Here is a 12,930-nt window from a genome sequence, read left to right on the forward strand (position 1 = left end):
GACAGCCACACTGTTGGAGGGGCAGTTCTGAGGGAAGGCCACACTGTCGGAAAGTCATTACTGAGGGAACACCAGACTGTTGGAGGGTCCGTCTTTCATATGAGACATTAAACCAAGGCCCCAGTCTGCCCTCTTATTTGAAGAAAAGTTCCCACAGCCACTATTGGAAGAAGAGCAGGGGCAGTTCTGCCCAAGGGATAGGGACAATATTTATCCCACAACCAATATCACAAAAAAACAGATGATCTGGTCATTAATCACGTTGCTGTTTGTGTGGGCTTGCTGTGTGAAAATTGGCTGCCATGTTTTCTACATTGCAACAGTAACTACACTTCAAAAGGACTTCAGTTGGGACGGCTTGAGTTGGTGAAAGGCGCTGTAGAAATCGATGCTCTTTCTCTGTCTGTCTCACTCACTTTCTCGTCCTTTCTTTCTCTCTCTCAGTGGACTGTGATTGGCAGGATGAGCGCTTCACCCTCATCTTCACCCTCGCCTCCTGCACCATCAACTTTGTGGCCTTTCCCAGTGGTTTACTGTTTGACCACTTTGGTACCATGGTAACCCATGTCCTGGCCATGTAAGTACTTGCCCTCTTCTGGGCTTTTGGTTTGTTAGAGGTTGATATGACTTGACACAGTCAGTAGAAGAGAAACAATTAAGACAGAAAGAGAATCATGAAAGAGGTAGAGTAAGAGAGTGATGTGTAATATTGAATCAGAAGGTTAGAGTGAAGAACCATCACCATAAATGGTTAAAGTGGTTACCAGGAATATTAAAGATATATGGTCCTCGCACATATTTGATGATGGAAATGTTAGGTTTGTTCATATTGAAGGAGCTGAAAGTTGAAATGATTCGATTATTTCTGATGAGTCAGATAGTCTTGTTATAAGTAGAGTACCAATAGCAAATCCTACATCTGATGTACTGGAAACAAGTCCAAGAGAAAGTCAGAATTTAAGTCTGAGTCAGGCAGGCAGACAGTCTGAAGTTGTACAGAGTTCAAATGTAGATCAAGGGCATCTCTTGAAGAAAAACTCTCCTCAGGCTCAGCCTAGAATGAGTCTAACTGCAACACCAAGTTTGGAGAGCGAAGGTATCCTCATCGCGCAGGCTCTCACCTTTAAGTGAAGGGGAGAGCCGTGGTGATGCGGCATTGTGCTGACCTCATCACCGGGACCACTCCACAGCCCCCGGCCCCCGCAACTTCCCCCCTCTAGTCTTGTCACCGCCGCATATCCGCCCCCATTAAGTGCAACTTCCGGATCCGAGTGAAAAAAACAAAGAGCAGAATTTTGCTCAAGAGGCGACCTCGCTCACCATGGCGGTAAAAACCATAGAAACGTGCTGTGTATGCCATGTTTCGGGCGGGGGTAAATTTTGGCCCGAATATCTTTGATGTGTATAACCATGCAAGTTATGTATGATGATTATTTTGTTATGATTAATTACTCATTAAGGGGGGAGAAGTATAATGTAGCTCCCCCTAGTGGACTACTGTGTAAATACAACTGCTGATGTATATTATAAAAGCATCATGTTCTTGTCGTCCGTGTGTTTGTGATGTCACAAAGAAGATATCAGAGGTACAGAGGAGGTTTACCGGGAATGAGGAACTTCAGTCATGTGGAGAGATTGAAGAAACTGGGGTTGTTCTCTTTCGAGCAGAGAAGATTGAAGAGAGACCAAATCGAGATACAGTTTGATTGCTGTTTTGATTTGTTGTCAGTGTAAACTCTGAGAATAGTTCCCCGAATAAATCCAAAAAACACTGTGTGCATTTATTGGAGCAATTTATGACTGAACTATATACTTTCACCACCTCAGCATGTCCCAAAACACTTTAAAACCAATGAAGTTCTTTTGAAGTGTAGTCACTGTTCTAATGTAGGAAACGTGGCAGTCAATTTATGCACAGCAAGATCCCACAGAGAGAAATGCAATATGACCAGACACCAACTGTATTTTTAGTGATGTGCGTGAGGGATAAATATTGGCCACAGGATTCCGGGGAGAATTGCCCTGTTCTTCCAGTACCAGCTATGTCCACTTCGGAGGGCGGAAGGGACATTGGTTTAGCTTTTTATTTGAAAGAGGGCATCTCTAACAGTGCAGCTCTTCCTCAGTACTGCCACTCCCATAGTGCAGCGCTCCCTCAGTACTGCTCCTCCCACAGTACAGCACTCCTTCAGTACTGCCCCTCCTACTGTGCAGCACTCCCTCAGTGCAGCACTCCCTCAATACTGCCCCTCCTACTGTGCAGCACTCCCTCAGTGCAGCACTCCCTCAATACTGCCCCTCCCACAGTGCAGCGAACCCTCAGTACTGCCTCTCCCACAGTGCAGCACTCCCTCAGTACTGCCTCTCCCACAGTGCAGCACTCCCTCAGTACTGCCCCTCTCAGAAACATAGAAACATAGAAAATAGGTGCAGGAGTAGGCCCTTCGGCCCTTCAAGCCTGCACCGCCATTCAATGAGTTCATGGCTGAAAAGGCAACTTCAGTACCCTATTCCTGCTTTCTCGCCATACCCCTTGATCCCCCGAATAGTAAGGACGACATCGAACTCCTTTTTGAATATATTTAGTGAATTGGCCTCAACAACTTTCTGTGGTAGAGAATTCCACAGGTTCACCACTCTATGGGTGAAGAAGTTTCTCCTCATCTCGGTCCTAAATGGCTTACCCCTTATCCTGAGACTGTGAGCCCTGGTTTTGGTCTTCCCTAACATTGGGAACATTCTTCCTGCATCTAATCTGTCGAAACCCATCAGAATTTTAAACGTTTCTATGAGATCCCCTCTCATTCTTCTGAACTCCAGTGAATACAAGCCCAGTTGATCCAGTCGTTCTTGATATGTCAGTCCCGCCATCCCGGGAATCAGTCTGGTGAACCTTCGCTGCACTCCCTCAATAGCAAGAATGTCCTTCCTCAAGTTAGGAGACCAAAACTGTATACAATACTCCAGGTGTGGCCTCACCAAGGCCCTGTACAACTGTAGTAACACCTCCCTGCCCCTGTACTCAAATCCCCTCGCGATGAAGGCCAACATGCCATTTGCTTTCTTAACCATCCTGCTGTACCTGCATGCCAACCTTCAATGACTGATGTACCATGACATCCAGGTCTTGTTGCACCTCTCCTTTGCCTAATGACCTTAAATCTGTGTCCTCTGGTTCCTGACCCTCCTTCCATTGGAAACAGTTCCTCCTTATTTATTCGATCAAAACCGGTCATCATTTTGAACATCTCTATCAATTATCCTTTTAACCTTCTCTGCTCTAAGGAGAACAACCCCAGCTTCTCCAGTCTCTCCAAATAACAGAAGTCTCTCATCCCTGGTACCATTCTGGTAAATCCCCCCTGCGCCCTCTAGTGCCTTGACATCCTTCCTAAAGTGCGGTGCCCAGAATTGAACACAAGGCTCCAGCTGAGGCCTAACCAGTGGTTTATGAAGGATTTAGCAATAACTTCTTGCTTTTGTACTCTGGGTCTGTTTATCAAGTACTTCATTGGCTGTGAAGCGCTTTGGGTCATCCTGAGGTGGTGAGAGACGTTGGATAACTGGGAGCTCATTCCTTTCAGGGGAAGGGGAGGTGAATGTGGGGACAAAGGAGTTTAAACTAAGCTCTGATTTTTATCTCCACAGATTCCTCCACACCACCGCTACTCTGATCATCGCCTTCTCCACTGCTGGTAAGTCTAGCCCCTCCCCCTGTCAGAACCCAGTGAGGTCCCACACATGGTCCTTCAATACCTGCATAGAATTACGTAGAATATACAGCACAGATACAGGCCATTCAGCCCAATCAGTCCATGCCGGCTTTTGTGCTCCACTCCAGCCTCCTCCCATCCTTCCTCATCTAACTCTATCAGCATTATAAAAGTTGGATAGAGGGAAGGATAGAGCACCAGTCCTTAGTTACTGACACTTTTTCCATGTTGAGTTCAGTGTTTGATGGCTGGTTCCATCTCCCCAATAGAAAAGGGGAGGAGTCCCACATTGAGTGACCTCCACTGGGGAGCCCCGCCTCCTCCCGATGGCAAGATGGCCCGCCAAGGCGTGTCCGGACGGCAGACGAGGAAGACAAAGTGGAGAGTGTGCAAGAGCAGCCCGTACAGGAAACCCCTCCGTGCAGAGTGGAAAAGGACGGCAGGGATCTCCAAGAGATGGTTCAAGCTGTGAGGCGCCGGATCCCGAGGGAGGATTCGAGCCCTGGTGCCGATGAGAAAACATGGACGGGATCAGTCCACACACTTGAGCCTCCTCGACACACCTCGTGGAGTCAGGGCAAAGTGCCTCTTTTAGCGTCTCGATGGCTTTGGCCATGGACCAGATACTGTGCCACGACATGCGCTGTGCCAAATCTTCATGGAACATCCAGCCCGCTCCTCCTTTATCCAATAGGCCCCTGACTCTGGTCATCTTGCCAGCCAGTGTCTTTCCCTCTGCCAGCCACGTGACACGCGGACGTGGAGGCACGGATTCCTGAGCAGCAGCTCCCGGAGTATAGCTGTCACTCCTGACGGGGGAGAACTCCGGCTGGAGGTGACAGCATTGCAGATCCTGATCATTACATGGTAAAAGACAGGCAGCTCCTGCAAGGAGGCCCAGCCACACCCCAGATTTATTGGCAATAGCTGAGTGCTATAATTGAGTCCGTGCAGCTAGCGGAAGAAATACGTCGCCAGCGCACACCATTTGGGAAGATCCCTGACGTACAGATATCTCTACAGGGTCTGAAGACGGAAGGTCGCAGCCTGGGTACACACCCACACCAACGCCTGACCGCCCTCTCTAAGCAGGAGACTGATAACATGGCACAGACCCAATGCTTCCCTTTGATCCTGAAGTCAACAAGCATCTTCTGAATCTTGGCGACTGATACGTCCTTACTACACAGTATAAATGCACACGAGGCCCATGCTTGAGAGAAAGTCAGTCTGTGACCTGTCCTTTATTCCTTAGCACTCAAGTGATAAAGGTGGGTGGAGCTTCCCCTTTTATACCTGAAAGTCCAGGTTAGGAGTGTCTCCCACCTAGTGGTCAGTGTTCTCACGGTGTACAACTTAGGTCAGTTTATACATGGGTTACAATGCTGGTTGAATACATGACATCACCTCCGCCACCCCCCAAAGTCTTATTGGGATCACAGGTTTGCGGCAGATTTGTCCATTGGTAAGTTTAACTACCAGAATCCTATTTCCCTCTTTGGCAACCACAGTGCCTGCGAGCCATTTGGGTCCTGCAGCGTAGTTGAGGACAAAATCAGGATCATTTACATCAATACATCGCGCCCTCGCATTCTTGTCATGGTAGTGATATTGTGACTGGCGCCTGCTCTCGACAATTTCTTTCATGGTGGTGTGTATAAGGGATAATCGGTTTTTGAGCATCCTTTTCATTAGTAGCTCAGCGGGTGGAACCCCTGGGGGCGAGTGTGGTCGGGTTCTATAGGCCAACAGGAGGCGTGATAAGTGGGTTTGTAGGGAATCCCCTTGGAATCTGAGCATCCCCTGTTTGATTATCTGCACTGCTCGTTCTGCCTGGCCGTTTGAGGCCGGCTTGAACGGTGCCGTTCTAACATGGTTAATTCCATTGCCTACCATGAAGTCCTGGAATTCAGTGCTTGTGAAGCACGGGCCACTGTCACTGACCAAGATGTCCGGTAGACCGTGGGTGGCAAACATTGCCCGTAGACTTTCTACCGTGGCAGAGGATGTGCTTGAATTTAAAATGTCACACTCAATCCATTTGGAGTCGGCGTCTGCTACAACCAAAAACATTTTCCCCATGAAAGGACCTGCGTAGTCCACATGGATGCGTGACCAAGGCTTGGCGGGCCATGGCCAAGGGCTAAGGGGGGCTTCCCTGGGCGCATGGCCCAGCTGGGCACACGTGTTGCACCTGCGAACACAAAGTTCCAGATCTGCATCTATCCCTGGCCACCAAACGTGTGACCTGGCAATTGTCTTCATTGTGACAATGCCCGGGTGCCCATTGTGGAGTTCTCTGATGAACACCTCTCTACCCATCTGGGGCATGACTACGCGGTTTCCCCACAGTAGGCAATCGGCCTGAATCGAGAGTTCATTCTTGCGCCTGTGAAATGGTGTTCTTCCGTATTGTAACCCGTAATGAGTATGTTGTCCTGAAAAACCACCGTCCCTGGAATCGACTTGAGGAGGCTTTCCATATTTCGTTGGAAGATCGCGACGGCCGAGCGAATCCCGAACGGACATTTGTTGTACTCAAACAACCCCTTGTGTGTCGTGATGGTGGTCAGCTTCTTCGACTCACTCGCCAGCTCCTGGGTCATGTAAGTTGAGGTCAGGTCCAATTTTGAAAAAAGTTTGCCCCGGATAGCGTCGCAAAGAGGTCCTCCGCTCTCGGTAGCGGGTACTGGCCTTGGAGTGACACCCGATTGATGGTGGCCTTGTAATCGCCACATATCCTGACTGACCCATCTGCCTTGAGCACCGGCACAATTGGGCTCGCCCAGTCACTGAATTTGACTGGTGAGATGATGCCTTCCCTCAACAGGCGGTCCAATTCGCCTTCTATCTTTTCCCGCATCACGTACGGCACCGCTCTGGCCTTGTGGTGTACTGGCCTGGCGTCCGGGTTTATGTAAATCACTACCTTGGCCCCCATGAAAGTGCCAATGCCGGGTTGAAATAATGAGTCAAATTTGTCCAGGACCTGTGAGCATGATACTCGCTCCACAGAGGAAATTGCATTGACATCGCCCATTTCCAGTTCATGACAGCAAGCCAACTCCTCCCCAGTAGTGCGGGACCGTCCCCTGGGACAATCCAGAGTGGCAACCTGTTCTCCGAATCTTTGTGGCTCACGACTACCGTGGCGCTGCCCAGCACCGGAATGATCTGCTTTGTGTAAGTCCGTAGCTGTGCGTCAATCGGTGATAATTTTGGCCTCCTGGCCTTGGATGCCCACAACTTTTTGAACTGTTTGATACCCATCAGGGACTGGTTGGCACCCGTGTCTAACTCCATTGATATTGGGATGCCATTGAGGAGCACTTTCATCATTATCGGTGGCGTCCTGGTGTAAGAACTGTATACATGCTCCACATGAACTCGCTGAACTTCAGCTTCCAGCGATTTCCCCCAGTGTCCATTTCTGCAATTTCTGCAGGTATTTTACACATCTCTGCAAAATCCGGCTGAATGTATGCCTCCACGCCTCCAGCATGAGTTGCGGTTTGAAACAAAAGGTCCCTTGCCAGTCGATCGTCCCTGACTGCCCCTGTTATTGTCCTTGAGTGCACCATTAACAGGTGTTGATGGCCCCATTACTGGCCGCATTGGCGTGAATCGCTGTTCAGCTTGCCATTGTCTCTGTCGAACTCCCCCTCTGGGTTCGACTACATGTTGGGGCATGCCTGACTGCCCTTGTCTGCCTGGAGAACTGTGTGCTGCTTTAACAATGTTGAATCTCTGTCCCAACCATTCCTTAACACAGTATCTCACGTCTGTTCTGCTAGTGGCCATGCTCGCGTGGTTTAAATCCCAGTTTCTTGTCGCCATTGATACGTCCTTACTACACAGTATAAATGCACACGAGGCCCATGCTTGAGAGAAGGTCAGTCTGTGACCTGTCCTTTATTCCTTAGCACTCAAGTGCTGAAGGTGGGTGGAGCTTCCCCTTTTATACCTGAAGGTCCAGGTTAGGAATGTCTCCCATCTAGTGGTCAGTGTTCTCACGGTGCACAACTTAGGTCAGTTTATACATGGGTTACAATGCTGGTTGAATACATGACAGCAACAGATTCGGGGGAGGGGCGGGGGATGTATCAAAGTGACCAATCAGTATCACAACATAGCGGCCATCAGTTGGTTTATGACCAGCGCCCTACCCCTGTAGGACAGCACTTGGAGCAGTCCTGTCCAGCGCCCTCGGTGAGCAGTGACTTTAGCCTCCAGCACTTGCCAGTTTGCCAGCCAGGCTTCCTCAGCAGGGTGAAGGTAAACTCCCAGGTTGAGGAGATGAGTTGTACTCCAGGTATAATTTCTGAGCTCCTCCCACCACTGACTGACCAGGAGTGCGGAACATTTCTCCCAGTTGATCCTCACAGAGAACGCGGCAGATTAGACCCGCTGGCACTCGCGCAACCTCCGCAAGACAACGGCATCCGTGACCATGAGGAGCTCGTCAGCGATGTAAGCCGAGAGCACGACCTCCACGCCCGGCCCTTGGAGAGACCGTCCCGTAAACATCTTCCGCAAAAGATGCAGGAAAGTCTCCAGACAGAAAGCATGGAACTGGCCAGACAAGGGGCATTCCTGACGGTCCCATATCCCGAAGCCAAGGGACGCTGTCAAAGACCCGTTGACCTTAATCAGACACTCCACGCAAGTCAGTTCGAGTTAAAAAAATGTGTCCTGAATCTGAATGTGCGCATGAGCTGAATGTATCCTGAAGAGGCACTCGTGATCCATCCTGTTGATCCAGGGAAAGGAATGCCACCGACAGACCAGTCCTCTGGGAATGGTGGACCAGGTCCCGAAACAGATGGATGCTGTTGTGGATGGTCCGGCCCTGATCTGTGTAGGACTGGTCAGGGTGGATCATTTGGGCCAACATGGTGCCAAGGCAAGCAAAGACTTGTCGTTCGTGCTAAGGAGGGAGACCAGGCACCAGATCTTCAGTAGGGGCAGATTTTCACTCTTGGGCAGCGGGATGATGACTGCCCTGCACTGAGAGAGGAATATCACCCCGGCCTCCAGACTTTCCCCAAGACTCACAGGTAGTCGCCCACCACCGCCCACCCAAGAACATCCCAGAACTCCACGGTCTGACCGTCCAGCCCTGGGGACTTGCCCCTCGAGAATGGGCTGAGGGCACCGGCCAGCTCCCCCAGGCTTAGCGGGGCATCGAGCTGCTCACCACCCTTCGGGCTGACCTTCAGCAGGTCCTCGCACAAAATAATGCGAGCAACCTCGATAGGACGGATCCGCAGAGAACAGAGCCCCATAGTAGATACGGGCCTCGGCACTGATGCCCTTCTGATACGAGGCGAGGGATCTGTCGCTGGCCAGTGGCCCCAAGAGCTGCTAACGGAACCCCTCCCTCTTTTTCCATTGAGTAGAAGAAGGGCGCCCAATATTTATCCATCAACCAACATCACACTAAAAAACCCAGCAGATCTGGTCATTTATCAGGTTGCTGTTTGTGGGAGCTTGCTGGGCACAAATTGACTGCTGGATTTCCTACATTACAATAATGTTAAGATAAAGTAATTAATTGGCTGTGAAGATTTTGGGACGTCCTAAGGTGGTGAAAGGCACTGTATAAATGAAAGTTCTTTCTCTCTTTCTCACACTCCCTCTCTCCCTCTGTTGCAGCTTCAGCAACACTGTTGTTCCCTGCACTCTGTCTGATGGCAGTGGGAGGAAGGTGTTTTTTCATAACAAACATTCAGGTAATGTAGGATTGTGTGTGATAGAGCGTCAAGTGTACTGAGAGAGTGCTGCACTGTCAGAGGGGCAGTACTGAGGGAGTGCTGCACTGTCAGAGGGGCAGTACTGAGGGAGTGCTGCACTACCAGAGGGGCAGTACTGAGAGAGTGCTGTACTGTCAGAGGAGCAGTACGGAGAGAGTGCTGTACTGTCAGAGGGGCAGTACTGAGGGAGTGCTGCACTGTCAGAGTGGCAGTACTGAGAGAGTGCTGCACTGTCAGGGGGCAGTACTGAGAGAGTGCTGCACTGTCAGAGGGGCAGTACTGAGAGATTGCTGCATTGTCAGAGGGGCAGTACTGAGAGAGTGCTGCACTGTCAGAGGGGCAGTACTGAGGGAGTGCTGCACTGCCAGAGGGGCAGTACTGAGAGAGTGCTGCACTGTCAGAGGGGCAGTACTGAGGGAGTGCTGCACTGTCAGAGGGGCAGTACTGAGGGACAAAGGGTGTTAAGAAAGCAAGCCTGAAGGCTTTGTGTCTTAATGCAAGGAGTATCCGCAATAAGGTGGTTGAATTAACTGTGCAAATAGATGTTAACAAATATGATGTGATTGGGATTACGGAGACATGGCTCCAGGATGACCAGGGCTGGGAACTCAACATCCAGGGGTATTCAACATTCAGGAAGGATAGAATAAAAGGAAAAGGAGGTGGGGTAGCATTGCTGGTTAAAGAGGAGATTAATGCAATAGTTAGGAAAGACATTAGCTTGGATGATGTGGAATCTATATGGGTAGAGCTACAGAACACTAAAGGGCAAAAAACGTTAGTGGGAGTTGTGTACAGACCTCCAAACAGTAGTAGTGATGTTGGGGAGGGCATCAAACAGGAAATTAGGAGTGCATGCAATAAAGGTGCAGCAGTTATAATGGGTGACTTTAATATGCACATAGATTGGGCTAGCCAAACTGCAAGCAATACGGTGGAGGAGGATTTCCTGGAGTGCATAAGGGATGGTTTTCTAGACCAATATGTCGAGGAACCAACTGGCGGGGAGGCCATCTTAGACTGGGTGTTGTGTAATGAGAGAGGATTAATTAGCAATCTCATTGTGCGAGGCCCCTTGGGGAAGAGTGACCATAATATGGTGGAATTCTGCATTAGGATGGAGAATGAAACAGTTAATTCAGAGACCATGGTCCAGAACTTAAAGATGGGTAACTTTGAAGGTATGAGGCGTGAATTGGCTAAGATAGATTGGCGAATGATACTTAAGGGGTTGACTGTGGATGGGCAATGGCAGATATTTAGAGACTGCATGGATGAATTACAACAATTGTACATTCCTGTCTGGCGTAAAAATAAAAAAGGGAAGGTGGCTCAACCGTGGCTATCTAGGGAAATTAGGGATAGTATTAAAGCCAAGGAAGTGGCATACAAATTGTCCAGAAATAGCAGCGAACCTGGGGACTGGGAGAAATTTAGAACTCAGCAGAGGAGGGCAAAGGGTTTGATTTGGGCTGGGAAAATGGAGTACGAGAAGAAGCTTGCAGGGAACATTAAGGTGGATTGCAAAAGTTTCTATAGGTATGTAAAGAGAAAAAGGTTAGTAAAAACAAACGTAGGTCCCCTGCAGTCAGAATCAGGGGAAGTCATATCGGGGAACAAAGAAATGGCAGACCAATTGAACAAGTACTTTAGTTCAGTATTCACGAAGGAGGACACAAACAACCTTCCGGATATAAAAAGGGTCAGATGGTCTCATAAGGAGGAGGAACTGAGGGAAATCTTTATTAGTCGGGAAATTGTGTTGGGGAAATTGATGAGATTGAAGGCCGATAAATCCCCAGGCCCTGATGGACTGCATCCCAGAGTACTTAAGGAGGTGGCCTTGGAAATAGCGGATGCATTGACAGTCATTTTCCAACATTCCATTGACTCTGGATCAGTTTCTATCGAGTGGAGGGTAGCCAATGTAACCCCACTTTTTAAAAAAGGAGGGAGAGAGAAAGCAAGGAATTATAGACCGGTCAGCCTGACCTCAGTAGTGAGTAAAATGATGGAATCAATTATTAAGGATGTCATAGCAGCGCATTTGGAAAATGGTGACATAATAGGTCCAAGTCAGCATGGATTTGTGAAAGGGAAATCATGCTTGACAAATCTTCTGGAATTTTTTGAGGATGTTTCCAGTAAAGTGGACAAAGGAGAACCAGTTGATGTGGTGTATTTGGACTTTCAGAAGGCTTTCGACAAGGTCCCACACAGGAGATTAATGTGCAACATTTAAGCACATGGGATTGGGGGTAGTGTGCTGACGTGAATTGAGAACTGGTTGTCAGACAGGAAGCAAAGAGTCGGAGTAAATGGGTACTTTTCAGAATGGCAGGCAGTGACTAGTGGGGTAACGCAAGGTTCTGTGCTGGGGCCCCAGCTGTTTACACTGTACATTAATGATTTAGATGAAGGGATTAAATGTAGTATCTCCAAATTTACGAATGACACTAAGTTGGGTGGCAGTGTGAGCTGCGAGGAGGATGCTATGAGGCTGCAGAGTGACTTGGATAGGTTAGGTGAGTCGGCAAATGCATGGCAGATGATGTATAATGTGGATAAATGTGAGGTTATCCACTTTGGTGGTAAAAACAGAGAGACAGACTATTATCTGAATCGTGACAGATTAGAAAAAGGAAAGCAACGAGACCTGGGTGTCATGGTACATTGGCATGCAGGTACAGCAGGCGGTTAAGAAAGCAAATGGCATGTTGGCCTTCATCGCGAGGGGATTTGAGTATAGGGGCAGGGAGGTGTTGCTCCAGTTGTACAGGGCCTTGGTGAGGCCACACCTGGAGTATTGTGTGCAGTTTTGGTTTCCTAACTTGAGGAAGGACATTCTTGCTATTGAGGGAGTGCAACGAAGATTCACCAGACTGTTTACCGGGATGGTGGGACTGACCTATCAAGAAAGACTGGATCAACTGGGCTTGTATTCACTGGAGCTCAGAAGAGTGAGAGGGGACCTCATAGAAACGTTTAAAATTCTGACGGGTTTGGACAGGTTGGATGCAGGAAGAATGTTCCCAGTGTTGGGGAAGTCCAGAACCAGGGCTCACAGTCTAAGGATAAGGGGTAAGCCATTTAGGACCGAGATGAGGAGAAACTTCTTCACCCAGAGAGTGGTGAACCTGTGGAATTCTCTACCACAAAAAGTAGTTGAGGCCAATTCACTAAATATATTCAAAAGGGAGTTAGATGAAGTCCTTACTACTCGGGGGATCAAGGGGTATGGCGAGAAAGCAGGAAGGGGGTACTAAAGTTTCATGTTCAGCCATGAACTCATTGAATGGCGGTGTAGGCTAGAAGGGCTGAATGGCCTACTCCTGCACCTATTTTCTATGTTTCTATTTTCTATGTTTCTTAGGAGAGAGAGAGAGATGGCTGCAAACTGCTGTCTCTTATACCCGAAAAATACTTCTGAATTCTCGCACCAAAAACCAGTCCTTTGCCTGAGG

General features: G+C 48.9%; 1 protein-coding gene across 1 annotated transcript in view; it reads left to right on the forward strand.

The window, feature by feature from the left end:
- LOC139266703 (equilibrative nucleobase transporter 1-like) overlaps nucleotides 1–12,930 on the forward strand; it is a 60,140-nt gene that overhangs the window by 8,299 nt on the left and 38,911 nt on the right. Inside the window, exons 2-4 of the mRNA XM_070884291.1 lie at nucleotides 445–577; nucleotides 3,649–3,695; nucleotides 9,369–9,445. Of these exons, the coding sequence (XP_070740392.1) occupies nucleotides 445–577; nucleotides 3,649–3,695; nucleotides 9,369–9,445 (257 nt within the window). The remainder of the gene's footprint in view (nucleotides 1–444; nucleotides 578–3,648; nucleotides 3,696–9,368; nucleotides 9,446–12,930) is intronic.

Source organism: Pristiophorus japonicus, chromosome 7 (genome assembly GCF_044704955.1).
Source record: "Pristiophorus japonicus isolate sPriJap1 chromosome 7, sPriJap1.hap1, whole genome shotgun sequence".
Taxonomy (NCBI): Eukaryota; Metazoa; Chordata; class Chondrichthyes; family Pristiophoridae; genus Pristiophorus; species Pristiophorus japonicus.